The sequence below is a fragment of the Nematolebias whitei genome, chromosome 10 (assembly GCF_014905685.2).
Source record: "Nematolebias whitei isolate Nwh7 chromosome 10, NemWhi1, whole genome shotgun sequence".
Taxonomy (NCBI): Eukaryota; Metazoa; Chordata; class Actinopteri; order Cyprinodontiformes; family Rivulidae; genus Nematolebias; species Nematolebias whitei.
In genome coordinates, this window is record NC_056507.1 from 29,289,401 (window position 1) to 29,314,337 (window position 24,937).

General features: G+C 40.9%; 4 protein-coding genes across 4 annotated transcripts; 3 read left to right on the top strand and 1 right to left on the bottom strand.

Moving 5' to 3' along the window:
• Positions 1–271: 271 nt before the first annotated feature.
• Positions 272–3,443, top strand: kbtbd4 (kelch repeat and BTB (POZ) domain containing 4). Its single transcript, XM_037682943.1, has 5 exons — positions 272–296; positions 615–1,090; positions 1,170–1,311; positions 2,077–2,183; positions 2,388–3,443. Exons 2-5 carry the CDS (start codon positions 629–631, stop codon positions 3,246–3,248), a joined length of 1,572 nt encoding a protein of 523 aa, XP_037538871.1. The 5' UTR covers positions 272–296; positions 615–628; the 3' UTR covers positions 3,249–3,443.
• A 1,191-nt stretch (positions 3,444–4,634) lies between these two features.
• rapsn (receptor-associated protein of the synapse, 43kD) lies at positions 4,635–10,547 on the top strand. The gene is made up of 8 exons (XM_037682944.1): positions 4,635–5,059; positions 5,637–5,975; positions 6,457–6,615; positions 7,193–7,291; positions 7,452–7,574; positions 7,662–7,715; positions 9,194–9,393; positions 9,481–10,547. Exons 1-8 carry the CDS (start codon positions 4,847–4,849, stop codon positions 9,551–9,553), a joined length of 1,260 nt encoding a protein of 419 aa, XP_037538872.1. The 5' UTR covers positions 4,635–4,846; the 3' UTR covers positions 9,554–10,547.
• An 866-nt stretch (positions 10,548–11,413) lies between these two features.
• LOC119415777 (zinc-binding protein A33) lies at positions 11,414–17,282 on the top strand. Its single transcript, XM_037682946.1, has 6 exons — positions 11,414–11,844; positions 12,087–12,182; positions 12,267–12,497; positions 16,427–16,449; positions 16,535–16,653; positions 16,732–17,282. Exons 1-6 carry the CDS (start codon positions 11,452–11,454, stop codon positions 17,280–17,282), a joined length of 1,413 nt encoding a protein of 470 aa, XP_037538874.1. The 5' UTR covers positions 11,414–11,451.
• On the bottom strand, positions 16,958–24,900 carry ighmbp2 (immunoglobulin mu DNA binding protein 2). Its single transcript, XM_037682945.1, has 16 exons — positions 24,752–24,900; positions 23,710–23,788; positions 22,432–22,601; positions 22,154–22,349; positions 21,968–22,065; positions 21,719–21,882; positions 21,422–21,622; positions 21,185–21,332; positions 20,937–21,111; positions 20,535–20,717; positions 20,319–20,437; positions 20,138–20,232; positions 18,865–18,988; positions 18,001–18,789; positions 17,717–17,916; positions 16,958–17,564 (listed from the first exon to the last, which is right to left on the bottom strand). The coding sequence occupies exons 2-16, from the start codon at positions 23,784–23,786 to the stop codon at positions 17,373–17,375; spliced, it is 2,931 nt and encodes a 976-aa protein (XP_037538873.1). The 5' UTR covers positions 23,787–23,788; positions 24,752–24,900; the 3' UTR covers positions 16,958–17,372.
• Positions 24,901–24,937: the final 37 nt, after the last annotated feature.

A 24,937-nucleotide genomic window follows, 5' to 3' on the forward strand; every position in this document is an offset into this window, starting at 1 on the left:
TGAATAGAAGTGGGATTAAAAGTAACATAGCTACTTGTTTGTCACCTGTAAGTGTTGCTGGCCTTGGTGTAACTTTAGCACAGAAAGAGTATAATTTGTTTTTCACTAGCGGGATCAAAAAGCAGCTAACGCCAGATTACACAGCAGCTAGCTTTAGCATAACACATGATAGCCTCTCATCATTAGCTCCAGTGATTGTTCAGTAGATTTTCTAGCGTCCTGTTGGGTTAAATTAATGTCACAGCATATAAAAACTTCGTGTTTAAAATGCGTCATTGTTACTAAATATATTTCTCGTAAGTTTTTTAGCGGAAAAGTTACTTCAGTGAAATCGCGACAGGTGCAAGAACTACTGTTTCTGCTTGTAAATAATTAATTTAACAAGTAACCCCGCGATACTATCAGTTACCTGTTAGTTTGTCTGTCGTATTCATTTTATTAGTACATTCTGAAATGCATATTTACAGTGAGTTGGGAATGAAGTGTTTAAAACTGATACTGCTATCGAAATGCAACTTTTTTATTGCCTACTTCATAGGACAGTTGTTTACTTTAGATTTGTTTGATCCGTTTTCTTTTTAATAAATTTAACATGTTTTGTGGGGTTTCCACAGAGCAAGCAGCAGAGATGGAGACCAGTGAGGAGGGTGGCCTGAATGCTGGGGGCTCAGTGGGAGAGGAGAACTACTTCCTGGGATACACCTTTACTGATCGATCTCATTCAAGCCGTGTGGTGAAAAGCATCATGGACCTGTGTCTGGAAGATGGCCTGTTTGCTGATGTCACCATCATCGTGGACGACAAAGAGTTTCATCTTCATCGACTGGTGCTGTCAGCGCAGAGCAGTTTCTTCCGCTCAATGTTCACATCCAACCTCAAGGAGTCCCACAACCGCACTATTGAGTTAAAGGACGTTAGTGCCACTGTCTTTCAGCTGCTGATTGACTACATCTATCATGGTACAATCAAACTAAGGGTGGAGGAGCTGCAGGACACTTACGAAATGGCAGACATGTACCAGCTGACTGCTCTGTTTGAGGAATGCTCCCGCTTCCTCTCACGAACAGTGGAGGTCAAGAACTGCTTACAAGTAAATATTTACCATCAATGATGTAGTAGTCGTGCAACTTTGTAATATTTATGTAACCAAGTTTTTCATTTTTGTCTAGGTGATGTGGCTTGCAGACAGACACAGTGACCAAGAGCTGTACACATCAGCCAAACAGTGTGCAAAAATCCATCTCGCTCAACTGCATCAAACTGAAGAATATCTTAATCTGCCTCTCTGTCTGCTCTTGGACATCATCAAGGGTATTACAGCTTGATGGCTTACTAAATTATGCTTTTTTGACTTTGTCTTTACTGTAATTGTAGTTTTTTAGAGCTAATTCAGATGTCCACATTTACAGTTTCTAACAGTTTAAATGTTTTTATTACTTTTATTTCTTACAGTGCAGAACAGTGCTGTAAGTACTCCAATCTAGACAATTAAAATAAGCACTTTGTGTCAGTTTTTTATTTTTAATTTCAATAAAGGTGCAAATTGTGGTGTTAAATCCATCCATTATCTTTACCCACTTCTTCCTTTTTGGGTCACAGGGGTCACTGGTGCCCATGTCCAGCCATCACTGTGCGAGAGGCACATTCTGTGGTTTTGTTTAAAATGGGTGTATCTTGAAAATGAGTCCTCGTGACTCTGAGACTAACCTGTACAAATAAAGGTTGAATGAAAATGGTCACGTCTCCATTCCATCACAGGGACACAGAGACAAACAACCATTCACTCTCTCACTCACACCTAGGGACAATTTAATTATTAATTAGCCTAACCTGCATGTTTTTGGTCTGTGGGAAGAAGTCAGAGTGTGGTGTTAAATTAAATAATTGGTAAACTTCTACAACATTGTTACTCTTTTTTTTTTTTTTTTAATAAGTCAAAACACTTGTGAGTTCAGTTACTCTGGGCTCTGTGATTCCAGGTTGCATTAGGAAAGGCATCCATCATAAAACAATTGCTGAATCTTTTGACAACAACTTTTATGAGTTTAAATTAAGATGCCCTGTGTTTGCGTTTAGATGGAGTTCCAACTTCCCAGAACCCACTGGTGGCCATCGAGTCGTGGATTAACCACAACAAGGTTGAGCGGGATGAGTTTTCTTGCATCCTCCAAGAAAATCTTAAGGTAATATTGTTTCATACAAGAGAAGCAGGTTCTCCTTAAGGGTCAACCGTAGGTATTTTGCAGAGAGCTATAATAATAAAAAATATTTTAATACTCTGGCAAAAGGCTGAATGATCAGACCTAATGTTTTGTGAAGGTTTTTTAAATCCTGTAGCACTTAAAAAAAAAGTATTTATGTCACTGATGTTTTTGTTTTGTTTTTAGGAAATTGGTGAGAATGTCCATATTTACCTGATTGGTAAAGAGGAGACGAGGACTCACTCTCTTGCTGTGTCACTGCACTGTGATGAGGACGATGTGATCAGTGTGAGCGGACAGAACAGTCTGTGCCATCAGATCACTGCCGCCTGTAAACACGGCGGTGACCTGTATGTGGTGGGGGGGTCCATTCCTCGCCGCATGTGGAAGTGCAACATGCACACTATGGACTGGGAGCGTTGTGCACCACTGCCCAGAGACCGCCTCCATCACACCATGGTCTCCGTCCCCACCCAGGATGCCATCTACTCATTAGGAGGTAAGACATTGCAGGACACGCTCTCTAACGCCATCATCTACTACACTGTGAAGGACAATGTGTGGACAGAGACAAGCCAGCTGGACACCGCTGTTTCCGGGGCTGCGGGTGTTAACCTAGGAGGCACCATCTACCTGCTCGGAGGGGAGGAAAATGACATGGACTTTTTCACAAAGCCATCTCGTCACATTCAGTGCTTCGACACATCCTCCCAAAAGTGCCAGAGCAAGTCCTACATGCTGCCGTTTGCAGGCTGCATGCATGCTGCCGTCCACATGGACGTGATCTTTATCGTTGGGGAAGGAGACTCCCTGGTGTGCTACAACCCCTTGCTGGAGAGCTTCACACGCCTGCGCTTCCCCGAGGTCTGGAGCTGCATCCCATCACTGTGGAAGGTGGCCAGCTGTAACGGCTGCATATACGTCTTCAGAGACAAATGTAAGAAAGGTGACGCTAACACATTAAAGTTTAACCCGGCCACGTCTGTGGTTTCGGTCATCAGAGGTATAAAGATCCTCCTCACAAACTGGCAATTTGTCTTGGCTTAACCTGCCCTCTGGGTTTTTACACGCACTACAATGGATCAGGTAATGGACGTTTGGATAACTTATCATCACCTCTCTTCAGACATCCTCTGATGACTGTTAAAAACATATTTACTCAGCTGCCCCGCTCATTCCAGCCTGGTAAAGATAATTCAGCTGTGTCCGTCACTTGCTTCTATTCCGGTGTGTCGTCGTGGACCTCTCAGCCGAGGAGTAAATCTGTGGTGATGCTGTGACCAGTGATGAACCAAGCCGTTGTTTCCCGCATGTTTACGGACGTGCATGAACCACTTCAGTGTAAACACTTCACTAAATATACAAACATCCTCCTTCACTGTGTTGTGATTGTCATGCTGAACTTGACTGAATAAAGATAAAATCTGAAGTCTATAAACAAAACGGCAGGTGTTTTAAAACTTCTCAGTGTTTACTATATTTTTATGTATGCTCTTAATGGCCATGTTAAGCTGTTATTAGAAATGCTCAAATACATCACTAAAAAAAAAATCACCTTTTTGTTTTATTTGGACGCTTCAGTCATCAACAGTTTTAAGAAACTTCACAGTGCTGCGTTCCTTCAACAAAGACTTCAAGTTGTCAAAGCGAAAAGTGCCCGAGGTTCTCATTTCCGTTCTGAGCGTTTGAAAAGTTCGAGTTGAAGGAGAGAAAGCTACTACAGAGAAGCCATTGATGTGCAGCTGAAACCCAAGCTCGGGAACATGTCCGACTGAACTATTCTAAGCATCAGTTGCTGACACTGAGATGAGAGCTGGGAGGGGGCAGGTAGGTGTGGGGGTGCAGGCGTAAGGATTCCCAGTAGGAACTTGGAGTCGTAACGAGCCCAGTCGAATTTGCAATTTGCTTTTGAAAAAATTAAATCTGTTTAGTGTCCAGGAGACATTCTGCAGCCTCACGCAACTGGTCAGACTGGTTTGTGGATGTTTTTGATGCTCCAGACGTTCGTGACGTGGAAACGTGTAGTCTGGTGTCGGGCAGACTGGAATGTTTTGTGGGAAGGTAGATTGCTAGGAGCTGTATTGACCTTGGGACAGTTTGCTGAGGGCAGGACATAATTCCTGAAGGGACACATGGTCTAGAGTGACATGGCCATCTGCTGTAAAGGCAGGAGGAGGAAGGTGGAGGGGGCTGGACACGGGGGTGCTAAGAATTCCTTTGGCTGGGGTGTGGAGGGAGTGGATATTCTGGGACACTACATCTTGTACTCAGCTGGGATACATGTTTCTTTGGTGTTTTTCAAACGGAAATCTAAGAGAAAAAAAATTTCCTTTGAAGTTTTTGATGATGAAACGGGATCATCACACGGTTGAGTGGGAATGATGCTGTCCTGGCTCTCCAGATCTCCTCAGAACCTTTGGTGATGATGGTTTTTGCGTGTTGCCAGTCTTCTTTTTTGGATTTGGTTTCCTCTCCATTTCAGCACAGCCGGAGCTGATAGAGCCGGATCTGGTAGGCCTTCTGGCACCGACCTCCCTGGGGATCATCTTCAGGGGATCTTCTATTGGAGTTGTACTGTGCACGGGAAGGATCTACTTTCTTCCTACCTTACTAGGGGTTCATGGCCTAAACAAATTAATATTTTTATGAGGCACCTTGCACCAGAGATGGGCCAGGACCAAACCAAGCAGCAGATAGAGAAGGGCCTGAAGTTGTACCAGTCTAATCAGACTGACAAAGCCCTGCATGTGTGGACAAAGGTGCTGGAAAAGACGTCGGATCCTGGAGGGAAGTTTCGAGTGTTGGGGTGTTTGATCACAGCTCACTCAGAAATGGGGAAATACAAAGACATGCTCAAGGTAAGGCACCGAAACAACAGAGTGCTGCACGGGTGATCACATACCCTCAAACCTGTATGCACTGACGAGTGTTTTTAACAGAAACACTTTGTGCAAACCGGCTCTGCTCATATTAGATCATTTAATATTTGCACCGTGTCATACTGGTGTTATGCAACTGGTGTGTGGTTGTAAATCCACACGCGCGAACGTTACAGAACATCTCGCAGTTTCAAATATCAACATGTCCGCTCGGGACAGATGCAGTTCTGCTGCAGTAGCATTTTAACATTTCCGCAATGAATGAGTTAAAGAGGTCAAAGGTCACCACCTTCCATTTGCAGCCATCTTGAGAAGCTTGGGTTAATGTGTGGCTTCCACGCCATGCAGAGTAAATAAATGCCGTACAACCTCAGAATCAGTGTTAGGTGTCTTGTTGACATAATCGTCCAAACAGCCCCCCCCCCCCACACACACACACACTCCCACAACCACAGTTTTAATGAAGACTCAAAAGGAGGGCTCTTATAACCAGATGTGTGACAACGTGAGACTTACCTGCAGCTTCTATAGTCCTTTTCAACACGTTTCTTTTCAGTATGCCCTTGATCAGATCGACACAGCCAGAGAAATGGAGGACCCAGACTACCTGACCGAAGGCTACCTGAACTTGGCGCGCAGCAACGAGAAGCTGTGCGACTTCCAGAAAACTGTCTCTTACTGTAAGACCTGCTTAAACATGCAGGGGACCACCGTGAGCCTGCAGCTCAATGGCCAGGTGTGCCTGAGCATGGGCAACGCCTACCTGGGCCTCAGCGTCTTCCAGAAAGCGCTGGAGAGCTACGAGAAGGCCCTACGCTACGCACACAACAACGACGACAAGATGCTGGAGTGCAGAGTCTGCTGCAGTCTAGGAAATATCTATGTTCAGCTGAAGGTACTGATGAAATAATCTGACTGGTTCACAGGCGGGTGTTATGTTTCTTCCTCTGATTCGGCAGCGTTTTTCTTAAGTTTACTTAAAATGTATAGAAGATATAAAGTAAAATCACCTTTGATTTTTTTTTCTAAGTTATCTACAGATTATGATAATAACTGAGTACAGCTGAGTGTTTGGCTCTGATGGTGCTTAAATAAGCAGGCTGACTGGTAGGGGGTTACGTTGTACCCTTGACATAGGAGATTTGTTAATATAATCCCTTTGCTTCCCAGGGAGGATCAGTTTCAGTGTAAATACGATGAAGCAGCATTTAAATATGTGCAATTTTAATAAACATAGGCAAATAATCCTCCCAGTTTCAAACCAGCTGGTGAATAAGTTTTGCCCTCGTAGATGTCGTACATAAATGACATACCTTCCAGTCGTTTAGTATGTCTGCTTGCACTGGGTTCTGTTAATTGTTCATGTCTGCCAACAGGACTATGAGAAAGCCCTGTTCTTCCCCTGCAAGGCTGCCGAGCTCGTCAATGATTACGGCCAAAGCTGGAGCCTGAAGTATCGAGCCATGAGCCAGTACCACATGTCTGTGGCCTACAGGAAACTGGAGCGCCTTCCCGATGCCATGGAGTGCTGCGAGGTATTGTCTTAAAGCCTTTGTTGCTCTCAGAGACAAATTTATGCAACTTCAAGAACCTCACGGTTTAGTTTGGATGCCAGTGCTGCAGATTCAGTAAATGTGGGGCTGCAGACAGGTGCAAGCGCCAGTTGTTGTGTTTGCACAAGGCCTAAGACCCTGACAAAAATATGCTCCGAGGTGCTGCTTTAAAGTGTTAATGAAAAGGGAGGCTTAAGTCGTAACCCTGTTCTAATTATGTACCAAGGGTGAAAAATAGCTTGATGTCATTGCCTTGGAGTGCAGAAGTATAGTAACAAGAGAACGGGATGCATTTCAGATTTATTACATTTACCAAACACATTTAGCCAAACAGATTACACATCCTGTCATTTTCCAGATACCAGAGTACAAGGGGGAGGCCGAAAGGTGACAGCTCACATACCGACTGCTTCTTTCTTTGAATATACACTCGTGAAAACTGTGAAATGACTGAAAGCATCTGTGTCAACATACATTTACTATCAAGGCGATACGTTGGAGTGGAGAATGGTGTGCTGAAGGGAAGAAGCTACTCAAACATCCTATTGTTCTCCAACAGGAATCTATGAAGATTGCGCTGCAGCACGGTGACCGACCACTGCAAGCTTTGTGCTTACTAAACTTTGCAGATATACACCGCTGCAGGCATGACGTTGATGTAAGGTGACACTGCTGCATCAACATCTCTTTACATACTAGTTATTGAGGTTAAACCCCATCACTTATGTTTAGAACATAAGTGAAAACCCATTGTTTTGTTATTTGATCTTTGAGGGTTTTTTTTACATTTTGTATATGTTTTTTTTTTATCCATTCAGAAAGCGTTCCCTCGTTACGAGTCTTCACTGGGTATAATGACTGAGATTGGAAACCGTCTTGGACAAGTGCACATCTATCTGGGAGTTGCAAAGTGTTGGATTTTGCAGAAAGAATTTGACAAGGTCCATATAACAGAACCAGCCTGTTTCTTTATATGTTGAAACGAGAGCTTGTGTGGTAAATACCTTACGTCTTTGATCACTCTGCAGGCACTCGAGTCTTTGCAGCGAGCACAGGAACTTGCAGATGGGATGGGAAATAAAGTAAGTTCTGTTCCTTAAAAACAAACTGATATAAAAAAAATAAATAAACTTGTCTGAATGAAGCCAAGAGCAAAGTGAACTACTGCTGTTTCAAAACAGCTGCAGTCTCAGAGTTTAACAGTAGTTCATGCAAATGCTATTTTCACTTTACTTGTGTTGTTTTTTATAAACGCCCGTCAAAAGATGTATTATGGATGTATTATGGTATAGTCTTATCTGTCCATAAACGTTCTCTTGTCCGAGCCATAACTTGCCACACCTATGCATCATCACTAGACGGTTGCTGCATACACTTTTCATTACCCCAGCTCCAAGAGCACAAATCAAGGTCAAAGTTCAAACAAGGCATTTGCTTTTCTAAACCATATTTTCTGATCCCCTCAAGATAATCTTACGACACTTGATACGTATTTGTACCACCACTAGACAGCATGTATATTATTTTCATCACCTCAGCTCTAAGGTAAAGGTCACAAATCAAGATCAACAGTTCCAAACAAGGTTTTTGCTTGTCCAGGCCATAATTTCGGATCTGCTCAAGATAATTTAATGAAATTTGTTGCACAAATGCATCATCACGAGGTGAGTAGTTGCGTACCATCACCTCTGCTACAAGGTCAAAGGCAAAAAGCAAGGTCACCAAACAAGGTCTTGGCTCTCTTTGAACTTCTGAACCAAGATAATTTAACAAGACTTGATACGTGTATGCATCGCCACTAGATGAAATCTCAAACTTTTCTTTGACCCTGCTCTGAGGTCGGGGTCAGATTACTCTGCTTTTCAGACCAGAAGTTCTGTACCCTTCACATTTATTTCACTGAACTTGATACAACCGAGTGCTATCACTGAAAGAAAGGTCACAAACATTTATTGCCTTGTGTTTTCCAGTTTTAATCATTTAATACAGTTTTATTGTCAAGCCAGTTATTCAAGAAAATATGTGCCATAGCAACAGCCTGCCAATGTTTTTTGCATCATTCCAGAGTGATAATTTATGAAAATAATGTTGCTCAAAATTCATATTGCTTGGAGATAATCAGGCCATTTCTATAGATTGCTGTATAACAGTTTGTCGACAGGCATATAATGTGCTGTATGAGATAATCTTGTTACAGTTCATGGTTATTCTGGCAGAATTATTATGATATCCCTGCATTAAGTGCTCAAGGCTGCACTGGAAGAGTTACCGTTGTGCTTGAAAATGACTATATAATATGCTTGGAATAGCTGTTAACAAATTATTTAGGTTAGAAATAAACTGTATTTTCCAAATTGAGGTTGTTCAAACAGCTATTTTTTTAACAATTATGATATTATTGTGTATTTTCTGCATATCCCCCACTTAAACAGATCCAAGCTATCACTTTAAAATTAGCTAGTAATTTTAAACGGCCTCATTGCATCAGTAAATGCTGTATTTATCGACCTTGACGTAGCAGTCTTTGTGTGATGCTGACCGTCGTGTTTCTGCACGTTAGCTGTGCACTCTGAAGGTTCACTGTCTGCGTGAAGGCATCTGCCGAAGCCTCAAGCAGCAGGATGAAGTCAGGGAGGAGGTGGTGAAGTTCCTGCAGTGCGTCGAGGAGCTGGAGCTTTACTGCGGCATGTGTGGAGAGTCCATCGGGGACAGGGACCAAAAGCTGCAGGCATTACCCTGTTCCCACATTTTCCATCTCAAGTAGGTGTTCACTGAGGGTGTCTGCTGTGCTGCCGACTGAATTCAATAGAGTTTTATGTGTTTCGTTTCGTTCGCTCATGTTTCCAGGTGTCTGCAGACAAATGGGACGAAGGGTTGTCCGAAGTGTTTTAAGTCCTCCATTAAACCCGGGTTTGTGTGATTGCACAGCTGGGATGGTGTGTTGGATCCACAGAAGCAGCACGATGCCTCACAGGCTCCTGACTGACGTGAGAAAAGCAGGCAGCCTCAGGACGTGCTGAAATTCATGTAGGAGCAGCAATTTACTGCTCTGCACAACAGGATGCTAACCGGAGCGCCCTGGATCGGGGCTCACTAACTCTGATCGGAGCATCCGTGTCATTTAGGCATCAGCCTGACGCCGTCGGTGAAGACGATGCACAACTAAGAGTGTAAAGTTTCAAGATAAGCTGAAGAATCTTCATTGTTGAGGACTGGAGCTCTGTTGCAGCATTTACACAACTGGACTGTAGCAGCAACACGTTAGCTTGTTGTAATCATGATCAGAATTGTTTAGTAAAACTGAAATTACTTCGTCTTTGGAAAAATATTTTGGTGAGATCTCGGAAATCTTAGACTCGACGTGTTTTTTTGAACGGCAATATTTTTTTAAGAGAACATTTAATTCTATGTTTCACAACAGTCGAGCCATTTCTGACTTGTAGGAGTTTCACACAAACGAACGACTGTAACTTTGTACATATTTTTCTCATATTCCTTTCTTTAAAAAGTTGATTTATTTGAAATCTTTTATAAAAATAAACTCTTAATCATTGAAAATCAAGGATGTCTTTACCAAACAGGTTCATGCAGCTGTTCTTCTTCTTCTTCTTCATTGATAAAGGTGAGGGCGCAGGATCAACATGCATCGGACATTTGACCAATCAGTTAACATATCTTTAGCAGAGATGGGACAGATTCTGTACGTTTTCTTGTAAAACATTTATTTTTTTATGACCGGTTGCATTGAGGGTCATGAAACAAATCTGGGCTTTTATATCAGTGAGTGGCTGCATGTTTTATTTAGGATGCCAAGCAACAATGTAAAAAGTAGACGTCAATTTATTTATTTCAAATTTATTATAGCTTTTCTTAATATTCAATGAGTTTTACAGTTATTATTCCATTCAAATTATTTTATTTGAACTATATTCTCATTTTGAACAGAAAGCCTGATCAACTATTTGGACAATGTGTATTGATTTACTCGGTTTTATTTCAAAAACTGCCGTTTGTTTTGGACGCTGTGCTTGTGCTCGGTTAGGCATACGATGATGTGTTCAGTTGCACGGGAAAAACAGGCCAATTTTTTGCAACTTCAACAAAAAGTTTGTAACTAATGCTGTCACCTTTTTGTGGAAACCCCCCAAAAGTCATGTTAGCTTTGAAATGAACTTTATGCGTCTCTCCTCATACGAAACAGACGTTTTGTTTTTATTGCACAAGCACTTGTACGTTGTCATTTTTGTGAAACGTGGCGTCAGGTGTGAACACCAGCCAGTTCTTGTTTGAATTCAATGCAACCTAACAAATCCGTGAGTCATTGTGCGTTACGTGAGCAGATAAATGCTGTCCAAGTTCATTCTCGGTTCCAGGAAAGAAACAAACACGATTTACTGACAGGATCTTTTAACAGTGTAAACTACCTCTGTTTTCGCCTCCAAAGCCTCGAGGATAAACGCGGTGATAGCGCCCGTGTTTAAACACAGATTTGTTTTTCTAGGCGTTCGTTCATACTTAAATGTGTTGAAATGTGTACATTTAGTCAAATCATGTTAAATGGATGCATTTCATTTAGGACAATAAAGGACACTTAATGTATTGGAATGCTTTGTCTTGTGTTTGTAAGAAAAAAAGCTGGATCACTGTATCGCATCTACAAATGTTTCTAATATTACCATGAAAGAAAGGCATTGAACATATTTAGCCTGCTCTACCTGTCTGTCGGCATTTCCTCGTCTTGTGGGAAGTACCTCAAGTCACAGCACCTGAAAGCAGAAAGGAAGTTCTCTCAGCGCCACTTTACATGAGCACTTCAACATGCTGGCAACAAAGTCCTTCTCTGATCTGGACCTGTTGTGTCCTCAGTGCTCCGACATCTACTGCCTTCCTGTCATTTTAATATGCGGCCACAATGTTTGCAGAGTTTGCTTGTACAAATTCTGGGAAGTGAGAAGATGTAGAAACTGCCCGGTGTGCGGCACAGAGTCCTCCTCTGGGATGCCGCCCATCAATTTGGACCTGCAGAGTGCTGTGAAGGGTTTTCAAGAAAGAATTGTCGCCGAGGACCCGGAGAAATGTAGTCTTCACCACGAGAAGCTGAAGATTTTTTGTAGCAAAGATGAAGAGCCCATCTGTCTTGTCTGCCAAATATCACAGCAGCATAAAATTCACAAGTGCTGCCCTGTGGAGGAGGCATCTCTAATAAAAAAGGTAAAGACAATAAATTAAAAAAGTTATATCATGTCTGATTCAAAGAGATTTTAAATGGTTTCAACTAATAAATAGAAGTTTTCTCTGTTTTCTTTGGAAAATGTAAAAAAAAGGCCACAGCAGAGAGTGCAAAAATCATTAAGAAATAAACTCATCACCAACATAAGAATAACAGAAAATTGTTAAAACTCAAAGTTCAAAACTTGGTGATTAAAATGTTGGTGAACTTGATCTTCTTTTAGGCTGAAATGGCAGACTTGTTGGATGGCCTGAAAAGGAAGGTCAAAATAATGACGAAGACGTTGCTGCAATGGGAGGAAACAAAAACATATTTAAAGGTTAAAAAAAGTTTGTTTTAATCTAGAGACACCAACATAAACTCTCCTTAGTACTAAACTAAACCAACTTCCTCCACATTACAGACCCAAAGCTCCCAGATAGAGACGGCAATCAAAGAGGAGTTTAAGAAGCTTCACCAGTTCCTCTTTGATGAAGAAAACTCCAGACTGAGGGTCCTCAAACAAGAAGAAGAAACAAAGACCCAGATCATGAGCCACAAGATTAAAACCATAGAAGAACACATAAAGTACCTCTCCTCCACCATCAGTGACATGGACAAAGTCCTCCTGGAAAAGGATTTACCGTTCTTAAAGGTACACACACAACCAGGATCTGGTGATGGGCAAAGAACGAACCAGTATTGAACCACTTCCATCAGTTTGCATTGAAAACTGGTTCATTCATTCAGTGCTTTGTTTCAGTGGCATCTAGTGGCAAAATGGGAGACATCAGAACAATGTGTCATTAAATGAGGAGTGAAACTGTGTGTATGAATTATGTAATGTTTGTAAAAAAATTGATTGATCGGTTGATTCTGTAAATGTTGGGATAAGTCATGCTGGAGGATACTGAAGATGTGCTGGGAAGGTGTGCTTGTGTAGTGATTAGGAACATGGTGTAGGGATTCAGAGATTCTTATTAAGAAACATTATATTTTTACAGTTTTTGCGCTGAGATGGTTTGTTTGTGTTGACTCAGCCCTGGTGAGGCTGCTGGATGCAGGTATTGGTTTCTGCTTTATTGACATTAATAATATTATATGCCACTGGACACACAAGTCCTAGACCTGTCAACTGGATTATGCAAACAAATATTATTAGATTTAATAAAGACATCATGGACATGTTGCACCTGCCACACTGACAGTATTAACTAGTCATGTAATTTTGCTTGTTATAATTAAATAAACAAGCAGGTAGAATCAAAGACAAACTAGAGAAATTGCATTTCCTGCAAAAATGCAGTGTAAGTGCTTGTTGCAGAAGAACTTGCTGAAAAACAGCTGAAATTAGCTAAAAACATGCTGAAATGTAGCTGAAATGGAAGAACAAGCCTAAATTAGAAGAAAACAGAAAGGATATATTTGCTGAATTAGGTTTAAATAAGCAGAAATTAGCACAAAATTTTGGAAAGTAGCTAAATTAGCAACAACAAAAAGAGGTGAAAAGTAGCTGAAAAGGCAGAAAGACGCTTAAACTATACCAGAAGGAAGGGGAAAGAGCTGAAATGATGTGGAATTGGTAAAAAAAAAGAAGCTAAAGTTAGCATAAAAAAGGCTAAATAGTAGCTGAAATTGTAGCAAAAAAGCTGAAATTATCATAAAGAAGTTAATTAGGCTGAAAGTAGAAATTAGCATGAAAAACTTGAATTTATCTGAAAACAGCTGAAACTAGCTAAAAATGTAGCTGTAAAGGTAGAATAAACTCAAATTAGCAGAAGAAAACAGAAAGAACATGTTTGCCCAATTAGACTAAAAGCCGCCTAATTACACAGAACTGATCAGCTGAAGGTGTTCTTACATTTGAGCTGCCTATTTTTATTTATTTTTTGATTGGTGATAAAGAAAACAAAATGATAAGTAAAACATGCCGGCTGCTCTTTTCTTTAGGGTCACCCAGCAAGAAAACGCGTGTGAAAGTTGCCACATCTGACACAACCCGGGCTAGAACCTGCAACCTCAGGATAATAAAACCACAACACTCAGCCACAAAGCTACCTCACACATATTGGGTCGCAATGTGGTGCTTTTACTCACTAACAAACCTGGTAAAGCGCGCGGCAAAACTTCCTCACGAGTAGTACTCCTATGATTCATGTGATTCACTCAACAGACTGAAGCTGCAGCTGATTCTGACGTCATCGGTCACGTGTCTTGTTCCGCGCCAAAGCGAGCTTCAAGACTCGAGTTCGAAGCTTGTACCAGAGCGTCGGTGTCAAACAGCCAAACTACCAGTATCCACGTGATTTTATGAATTTACTAATGTGCTGTAAAATTATTTAATACTATCGACCAATGACATATTCTTAAAATTAAATTTAAAATGTCCCCTGGCAAACAAGTATATCTCAAACGTGCAAAAGAAGAATGGCTGGTTGATTCCCTGGAATAATACACTGGTCTGGGAAAAAAACAGCAGCTTGTTAAATATGTTCACAAACTAGCAAGACAAGTAAATCAGCTGCATCACACAGTGTGAACTCCACAGAAAAGAAGCTGAATAAAAAGGTGTTCAATAAGAAAACATTTGCTTTTGTTCACAAGAAAAATCATGACAAAAATTCAGATTTATATGTTGGTCAGACATTATTTGTTCAGGAGTAACCAAATTTGATTTGACCAGGACTTCCACATTCTGTCAGTGAAATACAAAGGTGGAAGTATAATGATATGGGGCTACCGGCTACATGGCTGCAAAATTAATTTGGGAAATGACATTTATGGAGGGAAGCCACGAATGAGTGAAAATACACCAACATTTTCTGACATCTGTAAGATAAGTCTGAGAAATCACAGAGACTTTCGAAGCTTGATGAAAAGAAAAATTTGAACAAACAAAACAGCACATTAGTGTCAGCTGAGGAGTAAACAACATCAAAAACAAAGTTGGGATTACAGTATATGCTCTTATTATGCCTGGATTTTAGATAGATTAGTGTGAGCGATATAAATATTATAATATATACCAGTAGCTGTCCAGGATGTCCTGCCTCTTGCACAGCGACAGCTGGACATGGGCACCAGTGAGCCCCGCGACGCAAAACAGAAGAAGTGGATTAAAGATAATAGATGGAGTTTTCAACAGTATCACAACTGCATATTTTCATAAAATCACAGCACTAGTGTTAAATACTATCATCATTTAATGTGACATTATATCCCTTTATGCCCCTTTTAAACAAGCTAGTTAAATCCAAATAGCTCTCATTTTAGTTATGTGCAACTCCCACAACACAAAAAGGAAGAAGTGGTAATTGATGGATGGTCCTATTCAAAGTAGCCAGACACTGCTTTTAATTTCTGTATTTTAAAGTCAAGACGGGATAAGGATTTGGGAGGCTGGATAATAGCATGCTGAGCTGGGCTTGTGTCATCATAGCCCTAGAGTAGAGGTTTTGGGTACTCAAAAGGAAAATGTGCTCAAAATAAAAAAAGTACTAATTTTTCCACAATAATCCTCCAAGTAATAATCTTGCATCATCATTTGACTGTTGAGTATACTGCAGCATAATGTTTCTGTGTAGGAAACAGTATGTCGCCATTTTGAATATCAATACCAAGAATAGCATGATTTTAGGGCATGTTTCTGTTCTGAAAACGCTCACACACAAAAACAGTTGTTCTCTGTTCAAATAAAACAATAGCTGAGGGTGATGGGAATGAAAAGGGACACTGAAACTTTACTTCATTGTGATTTTAGACTATGGATTTGAAGCATCACAAAATCAATAACCGATTTATTCTCTTTGATCTTGTGTCATGTTATGGTCACCCCGTTTAAAAAAAGGGGGTAGTGTCTGTAATTTTAACCCTTGAAGCATCAGCTCTGAGCCCCTTCTTGTTTGCTCTGGTGATGGAACGACTAACAGATGAGGTCAGGCAAGAATCCCCATGGACTATGATGTTTGACATTGTGATCTGTGGTGAGAACACGGAACAGGCGGAAGAGAACTTGGAGAGGTGGAGGTCTGCACTTGAAAGAAGAGGAATGAAAGTCAGCTGTATTAAGACAGAGTACATGTGTGTGAACGAGAGGGAGACAGGTGGAACAGTGAGGCTAGAAGGAGCAGAGGTCACAAAGGTGCAGGACTTCAAGTACTTCGGGTCCAAGTAATGGTGTATGGTCTGGAGAGTGGCACAGACGAAGACCGGCGAAAGAACTGGACGTTGCTGAAATGAGGATGTTGAGTTTCACCTTAGGAGCGACAAGAATGGATATTTGGAATGAGATCATCAGAGGTACAGCACAGGTTGAACAACTGGGAGATACGTAGCTGTAGTAGTTAGTAGGGTAGTTGGAGTGAGGACGGAGTAAGAAAGGATTGCTCTGTGCTTTCACCCATTTGAAAAGGGAACAGCTAAAAACAATGTTTCAACTTTTGAAATCTATTTTTTCAGTTTTTAATTGTACACAAGTGTTTGCTGGTGTTACTTTTATTTCCTATAACTCTTCTTCTGAGTGCATGTGAGGTTTTCCTCGTGCAAAAGGTCACTGATGAAATGTGTTTCTTCTTTCAAAATCAGGCCTACAAGGAGACAAAGAAAAAGTACCGGTACGTATGAACCAACATTTGCTATAGTCAGCACTAGTTTCCAGAAGCCACTGTTGTGATGAGTTCAACGTGTTTTCAGGACCAAATCCAGCATTCCAGAGCCAGAGTGCGTCAGAAACATTCTGCTCAATTCTTCAAAACATCTGGGATTACTGGACTATGAAGTTTGGCATAAGATGATGAACATTGTCAAATACAGTGAGTGGACAAACAAACAAATGATGTTATCAACAGTTTATTGTGATTTATCACTAATTCACTGAACTTGTTGTGCAGCTCCGGTCATTCTGGATCCGAACACGGCTCATGCGAACCTGAAGCTGCTCCAAGGGTTGACCGGCGTGCGGTACAGCAACAAGCTGTGTCTACCTGATAACCCCGAACGCTGCACCAGCCGGATGTGTGTGCTGGGAGCCAACGGCTTTACATCTGGAAAGCACAGCTGGACGGTAGACGTAGGCCAGGGTAAAGACTGGTACATCGGAGTGGCCCGGGATTCCATCAAAAGAAAGAGCACGGTTTTCTACAGCCCCGCCGACGGTTTCTGGGTGATCGGCTACTGCAGCAAAGACTCGGTCTGGGCTCAGACTTCGCCTCGAGCCAGGGTCAGTGTGAGGAAGAATCTCGAGAAGATCACCGTCGAGCTGGACTGCGACAAGGGAAAGGTAGTCTTCATCAACGATGCAGATTCCTCTGTGATCCACACGTTCAAGGAGAAATTCTCAGAGACGATCTTCCCCTACATTTCTGTTGGACTGTGCGACAACTGGAAAAACGCCAGCCCACTCAAAATCTGCCCACTGACATTAAAAGTGAACAAAGAATAAAACATTACTCGTTACTGTGCTCTCTGGTACACACATAAACAAGACTAGCAGTTTAAAGCAAACGGTTAAATTCCAGTTTCCTTGGTGGCGTTAACTGTCCTTGTTCTTTGGTTTCCGTTGAGTTGCCATGTCTTTCAGTTTAGAGTCCAGCTTTCTTTGCAAATATGCTTTCTTACTGGGGTCCAAGGATTTGTCTTTCTTTCCACTCCCTGCATAAAGAACTCCTTCTTTGCTGATTCTCATCCGAGCATGGGACTTGGCCTTATCTCCACAGCCATGAACCTAAAAAATATTAATAAAAAAATAAATAATAATTTTTGGGAACAGTAAAATATTTACACAGTTGTAAGCGAATGCTATAAAACTGCGGATAAACCTCACACACAAAATGAATAACAATAAAATCTACCAAATTTTGTTTGGCTGCCTCTTACCTCTGGTATATGATGACTGAGACAGTACTGCCTGTTGCAGAACATGCAAAGCTGTCCAAGAGTCAACACCGACGCTTTACACTTGACAAAACTACAAACGCTGTCAGCCTTCATGACGGCGCTGACGAGGGAGTCGAAGTCGTCCTCTGGGGCAGCGGCAGCGGCGATGTCGCAGGCGCCGGCCTTTGTCTTGTTCTTTCCTGTGAAGAAAACGGTAACGACTTCAACTGTTACCAAACGTGTAAGAAAACCATTTTTTGATTGTTTTTATTGTTGCTACAAACCTTTAACCTTCCTCGTCAGCTGGCCCTGAGCTGGAGGAGCATCTTTTTGTTGCCTTTTCTGTTGAGCAGCTTCTTCCCTTCTCTGCTGCTCTCTCCTCATTCTCTCCAAGTGTAAACTTTTGAGGTCTAATGAAGGTCGACACAACGGTTCACTCTGCGGACTAGAGACAGCTTCTTCCTCTTGGATTCCTTCTGGTGTTGGCGCCTCAGCTGGCTCTGACTTCACGGGCCTGGAGACGGTGATCCACCTGTCGCTGCCCTCTCCTCGGCTCTCATGAACCAGACCCAGCTCCTCAGAGATCTGATGGACCAGCAGCCGGTCATGGGAGTTAAACGATGGTGGAAACTGTAGCTCGTTCCGATTCGGGTCCTTTATAAAGTCCTCCACCTGCTCTCTGATTTCAGCGTATCTGCTGCCGCTCTGCTGCTCGTCTCTCGGCGCTGATGACGTGCAGGGTTTAGTGCGACTCTGTAAAGCAGCAGCACTTTCCACAGCAGTTTGTTTCTGTTTTGCTTTACTTACAGGCTGATCTTTGACCTTCTGTTTCGTGGTGGAGGACGTGGTCTTTTTCACGCCTTTCCGCTCTCGACTGTAATTCTGCGGCACGACATCTTGAAGGTATTCAAACGCAGTTCTGACTTCACCGAACTCAGTCATGTGACTGACGAGGGATTTGAGGAAAGCGTGACTCTGAACAGTTTGAGTGTCGCAGACTACTGCAATGTGGCGTCGTGCACGAGTAACGGCAACATTTATCCTCCTGTCCTCCGCCAGAAATCCAACTTCACCTAATATAAAAAAGAAGAAGTGTTAATAAATGAAATTGTGACACAACGAATAAAACCGCACGTTTCTGATTTGACCTTTTCTGTTGGACCGAACTAGCGACAGCACGACAGCTTCTTTCTCTCTGCCCTGAAATCCATCCACTGACTTTATCTCCAGCTCCGGGTGCCGAGAAGAAAGTTTTTGACGCAGAAGATCCACCTTTATATTGATAAAACACACAGTCAAGATCTCAGTTAATTATCCAACATTAGGTGGACAAATGGTTTTTGATTTAAAAGTTAAAAAAAAAAAAAAAACTACAAGCTTGCATTTTTTTCCTAAAACTTTTAGATTTGTGTGATGGAAAATTTCAACTCAGATGTTTAAACACAGAGCACTTTCGTTTCAAACGCTCCTTTGTTTACCACTACATGTAAAGATTTCCATCAGGTTTTAGCACTTTGAGCACAAAACTGCAGGTTAAACAAAATTAAAAAAATATAAGAACAAATCCTGACAACTTGTGAGTTCTGAAGCTGTTTTAGTTACAGAAAATATCCAGATAATTTAATTTAAATTAAATTAATATGCAGAAATGTCTGAAATTAATTATGATTCATTTATAACTCATTTACAGGCTGTTATGTTTCTTTTATTTATAATTACAGTAGTCCCTCGTTTATCGCAGGGATACATACACTGAAGCCCCGCGATACGTGGAAAAACACAAAGCAGGAATAGTAATACAACTAGTAAGTAGTAGTTTATTTTAGTAGGCGTTTTAAACTCTTCCCACACTCTTGCAATATCCTAAACAATGTTTCTAAACCCTAAACGCTCTAAAACAGCACAGAATGTCACGATTTCAGCTCCCTGACGCCTGTCAGCGCTCTTGGCCACGTACTACTACACTACTGTACTGCTATTTCTAATTATTAAGACACTCCATCTGTTTTTATTTGTCTTTGTTATCGTTTATTTAACTGGTTATTTTCAGTTTTTACTTTATTTATTAGGAGTATTACTGAATGTTTTCCACGTGATGAATTAACGTTGAGTAAAATTTAAAAGATGCAGCTTTATGGACTATTAAAATTTTTTTAAATGCTCATTTTGCAACGATCCACACAAATTAATCCAGTTGTAGTCGTAGGTTATATTTTAATTTGTAACTATCCTCTATGATCTAAATTTGTTTGGTTGCTTAAAAAACAACTTTGCTTTGTTTGACAGAATCTAGACAAAAAAAAAAAAAAAAATTGATTAATTCGTTCTGAAACTGACATTTTTCATTGGCTATTTTTTAGGGGGAAGAGTAAAACATTAAAACAAAAAAACACATTTACATTAAATTAATCAGCGTCTTACTTGTAGATTATACGGTGCGATAACAGCGATATCTTTAGCTTTAACTCCAGCTTCAGTCAAGGCCTTTATGTGAAGCTCAACAATGTCCACCTCACCTGTGACAGTTAACACGACGTTAGGTCGCACAACAGCAAACAGAACAGAATCATTCAGTTTTAGTTTTAATTAAAGGCGTTTAAACCTCGGTTTCCTTTGGACTGCTCCTCTGTGACTTCCATCTCAGTCAGACCACACCCTGCTGTGTCAATCAGAAGGAGCGGAGTGGAGGTTTCTTCAACACAAGTGACGCCTGGTAGATCCCTGTTGGACCAAAATCACCTTAAACGTTCCATTCTTAAAGTGAGACTGTACGAAAACCCCAACATGAGATCTTTTCTTTGACTCTATGGATGCTCACTTCAATAAATGCCTCTCCACTGAGCTGTGAGCGGTTAGTCTTCCACTGTACATGTTTCTGGAGGCCCACTCCATGATGGCACTGTTCATGCGGTACTGAACTGTTAGCATACGGACCACCGAGTCTCCGTACATCTGGATCAGTCGTTCCATGAGGCTCAGAGATAAGCCTTTTGATGCAGCCCTGTAACAGAGAACACACAGAAGATAAATCATTTGAACCATTGTACAAAAAATAATAGCATGGTTCTTTAAAAACACCTTTTTCTTATCAAATAGCGCCATGGGAGAAAAACGATATCAAGGACGCATTATGATATTTAAAACAAAATAATGCGCGTTACTGTCGAGGTGCACGGACGAAATGCTTGAATGTGAATTAAAACAGGACAGATTGTGTTACGTTTGTGATTTGATGGTCGGTGGTAACTGCTTGTGGTCTCCAGCCAGGATGCATTTGCGTGCTCTGAGCAGGGCGATCCAGCAGCTGCTCTCCAGGGCCTGAGCGCACTCGTCAATCACCACCCAATCGAAATGCTCTGCTGACAGGAGCTTCAGGGGACCGTCATCACAGGCTCCTGCAGACACAAACACGCGCTCACTGTCGTCTTCACTGCTACAATTCAATGACATAGTCTTGATTCCACTGACCGGTGTTGGTCGACAGCACAACATCAGCACTCTTCAGGATCTGGGTCATGGCTGTTGCCTCCCGGTTTTTTAGCTCTTTTCTCAGCTCCCCTATTTCACGTTTAAAGTTTACCCTCTCTCCTTTGTCTGGCTTCTTCTTCATCCCCAGCTGGAAAAACAAAAGGAGACATAAAATTTCACAAACTACTTGACGTAACGCTAAAGGGAAGTTTCAGGAGATCAAACTACGATCCTCACAAAAGCTTTGTCGATATCTTTACGGATGTCAGCGATGATGTTTGCATTGTCACTCTGAGCGAGCACGGCGTCCAGTGAGTGTTTCTGGATGGACTCCAGGAGTCGGGCAGGGTGACCCAGTCTCAGGACTTTAGCCTTGCAGCGGGCTAATCTTTCCACTAAATTATCCACTGCAACATTTGACGGAGCACAGCAGAGGACCTGCACAGGCACAAAATCCCAGATATCAAAATGATCCTGTCTGAGGCATTTCCACATCATTTTTTACCCTTCTGTTCTAAAATAATTTTTTTGCACCTTTTGGCCTCGTTTTACTGCTTGCAGGATGATCTCAACCACAGTAGTGGTTTTACCGGTGCCCGGAGGTCCATGGATCACAGCCAGTTCTCTCTGTGACAGAGCAAAGGTCACCGCTTCTCTTTGAGAATCATCCAAGTCTGAGTTAAAGAGTTCAACCTCATCTGATGAAACAAAACAAAAACACACAAAATTAAACGCAGCGTCAAGATGGTGAACTCCTCAAAGATGCATTTTGTGAAGCTTTACTCTGCTGCGAGTGAGAAGAAGGCTGCGCGTCCCCAAAGAGAACATTTATCAAACTGCCCGCTGGTCCGTTGCTGTATCCACTTAATGAATTTAAAGCACTGCAAGCACAAAACACAATAAGAAAATTGGATGATTAAATCATAAATTATACACTCCTAAACGTTAAACATTACAGACGTCACTCACCGTTTCATTCGTTTGTAAGTGACATCATTGGCTAACTTTAACAAGTTGTAGAAAGCATCTCTGTCAAAGCCGACGCCATCCTTCAAATCGTCAAAGGCCACGCTTACAGATGCCTGGCTGACCCTCGTTACTATCCCCGTGCATATCTGTGAGGCCGCAGAGCATCCGGAGGAGTCATACAAGCCCACTATATCACCTGGAACAAAAAAAGCTCATCTCACTGTCTGCAAAACACGAAGCAAAAGACCTGGTAACAGATGTTCAGTCTTCCATCTCACCTGGACCAAAGCTGTTGCTTGGAAGAGATGAAAACCCAAGATGCTTCCTCGGTTCTAAGACAACAACGGTGCGACCGTACAGGCCCGTGGACTGACTTCCAATCTGCAGCTTCAAAAGGCAAACGCCTTTATTTTGAAGGTCCTTCAAGGAAACGTTTTCCTGCCATATCCTGAGGAGAAAAGATGACAGGCATTTTATAGACCCAGCTTTGGATAAAAGGAACAACTTTCTTAGCATAATATGGAGAAAATATAGTAGTTTACATTGAATACCTGTTTTCTGTATAAGGTTGTATACTAAGGGTCTAAAATATAATTTCATGTTTGCTTTAATGTTTATTTTAAACGTTAAGTTTCTTTCAGCTGCTCTCTTCTTCAGGGGTCACCACCAGCGATCAAACGCACATGACAGATTTGTTAATTTGTTTTATGCTGGATGCCCTTCCTGACGCAACCTGGGCTCAAACCATCAACCTCAGGATTACAAGACCACGGCACTGACCACCGAGCTACCGTAGCCTTTAAATGTTAAGAATGAATAGGTACATTTAAAAGCAAAAATAAATATTTTACAGTATTCTACAGCCAATGGAAAAATATGTGCATGCAAATATGTATTCAGTTTTTGTAAGATTTTATTTATATGTCATCAAATGTTTTTTTTATTTTACTTTTACGCAAATATTCTCTTTCAGCAACTACCGGTACTCAGTCAGCGCCCCTGTCTACAGTCAGCGTTCGATCAGGTGTTTATTGCTAAATGTTAACATTTACCTCAACCACTTTCCTATTTACAGTTACAATTTTGATATTTGTGTAACTTTTTAAAATATTTGGTTTCGTGAAAATTCAAAGTTCAAGTTAGTTAACTGTCATATGTACCAGAAACAACGTCACAGTAAAAATAAATTATTATTCTGTGCATGTTCCAGTAATCTGTACCACGAGATGCGAAAAGAGTAAATACGTACAGTAAACAAAATAAACATTAAATAAGACTAGACAACAAAGTAAAATAGTGTTATAAATTTAATACGGTGCCGGACTCTTTACATGTTAGCAACAAAGGAGGAATTTAAATAAAAAAAAATAAATAAATGCCTAGAAAATGTAAACAAGAAAATTAGAGAAAAAGTCCAAAAGTTGATCTAGTAGACCTTTGAAAGGACAAATTTCACTACAAGAGTGAACTTGCAATGCATTTAAAATAAATCATTTATTCTTGAATCTCCAGGCCCTGAATAAATATTTTGAATCCTTTCCTAAATGGGTTCATACCTGGTTTCTTGTATTTCAGCCTCCCGTTCTTCTTGTAGAAGCTCGAGCGTTTTTGAAACAAATTTTTCCAACGCCATTTCTATTTAAAAAAAAAAAAAGAAGGTAAAATAAATAAAAAACTGTAGGACTTTGTATCTATACACAACAGGTGAACTACACAGGAAGTTAACACACAAAACAGAATGCATTTCACTGATCAGACTTGGTGTAATTTATGGATCGGTAATATTCCCCATAAAAATCGATGTCTATCTCTATGATGGATTAAACTTGGTGTCACAGTAGAAGAAATAGAGCCTTGACATAGTTTAACTTTTCATTCTTGTGTTTAAATTATGGATGAATCTCAGATGACATCATCCTTTCAGGTCACCTTGAATTTAATGTCCAACATTTTGAGTTAAAACATTTATCTGTTTTTGGTTTGGTCTCAACAAGATTTGTTTTCTCTAAATTCCAGAGTTGTTCAGGTCTCAAGGTTAAATTTGTATTTAACATCTATTAAAACCACAAGCACACTTTAAATAAATAAAACTGTTCTTATTGAATTATGTCCATAATCAAATACACTTAAATACATACATCTGTATAAATAGGATTATTTACTTGTTTTTTGTAAAATGACAAAACACAGTAGGCTACTCTGATCTAAATGACCTACACAATTGTCCATGTGCAAACCAATTTATTAAATTATAACTTAACTTTCATGAGTTTTTACTAAACACAACTTTTAAAATGTCAACTTTCATTTACTGATCCACAGTCATTTTTGAAGAAAATGTCTAAAACGCTCAAGACGATTCAAAGCAAAACGGTTTGAACCACGTGTTTGAAATGTAAAGTCAAAATCAGTTCGCAGTCTGTAAATATAATGTTTATTAACACGACAGGACAAGTTTACATACGTACCAGGACAAGTAAAAAATAAAATAAGTAGCTCTCAGAATGATGCACGTGTTTTACACACTGAAATAGAGAAGTTCAAGGTTGACGGTACGACAGCTATTTGAACAAGACAGAAGCTGATAAAGACACTTACCTACTGACGAGTCACCAAAACATGAAATTATATCAATTATATTTAATCAGTCAAATTCGTTCTGTTGCTCCCTGTGGGTCTATGGAGTCGTCTTCCTTGTTTACGTCCTCCATCCTGTCAGGCAGCCATATTGCCACCTAGCGGCCGGGAGGACGTTTTTTTTTTTTTTTTTTTTTTTGCGCAAAC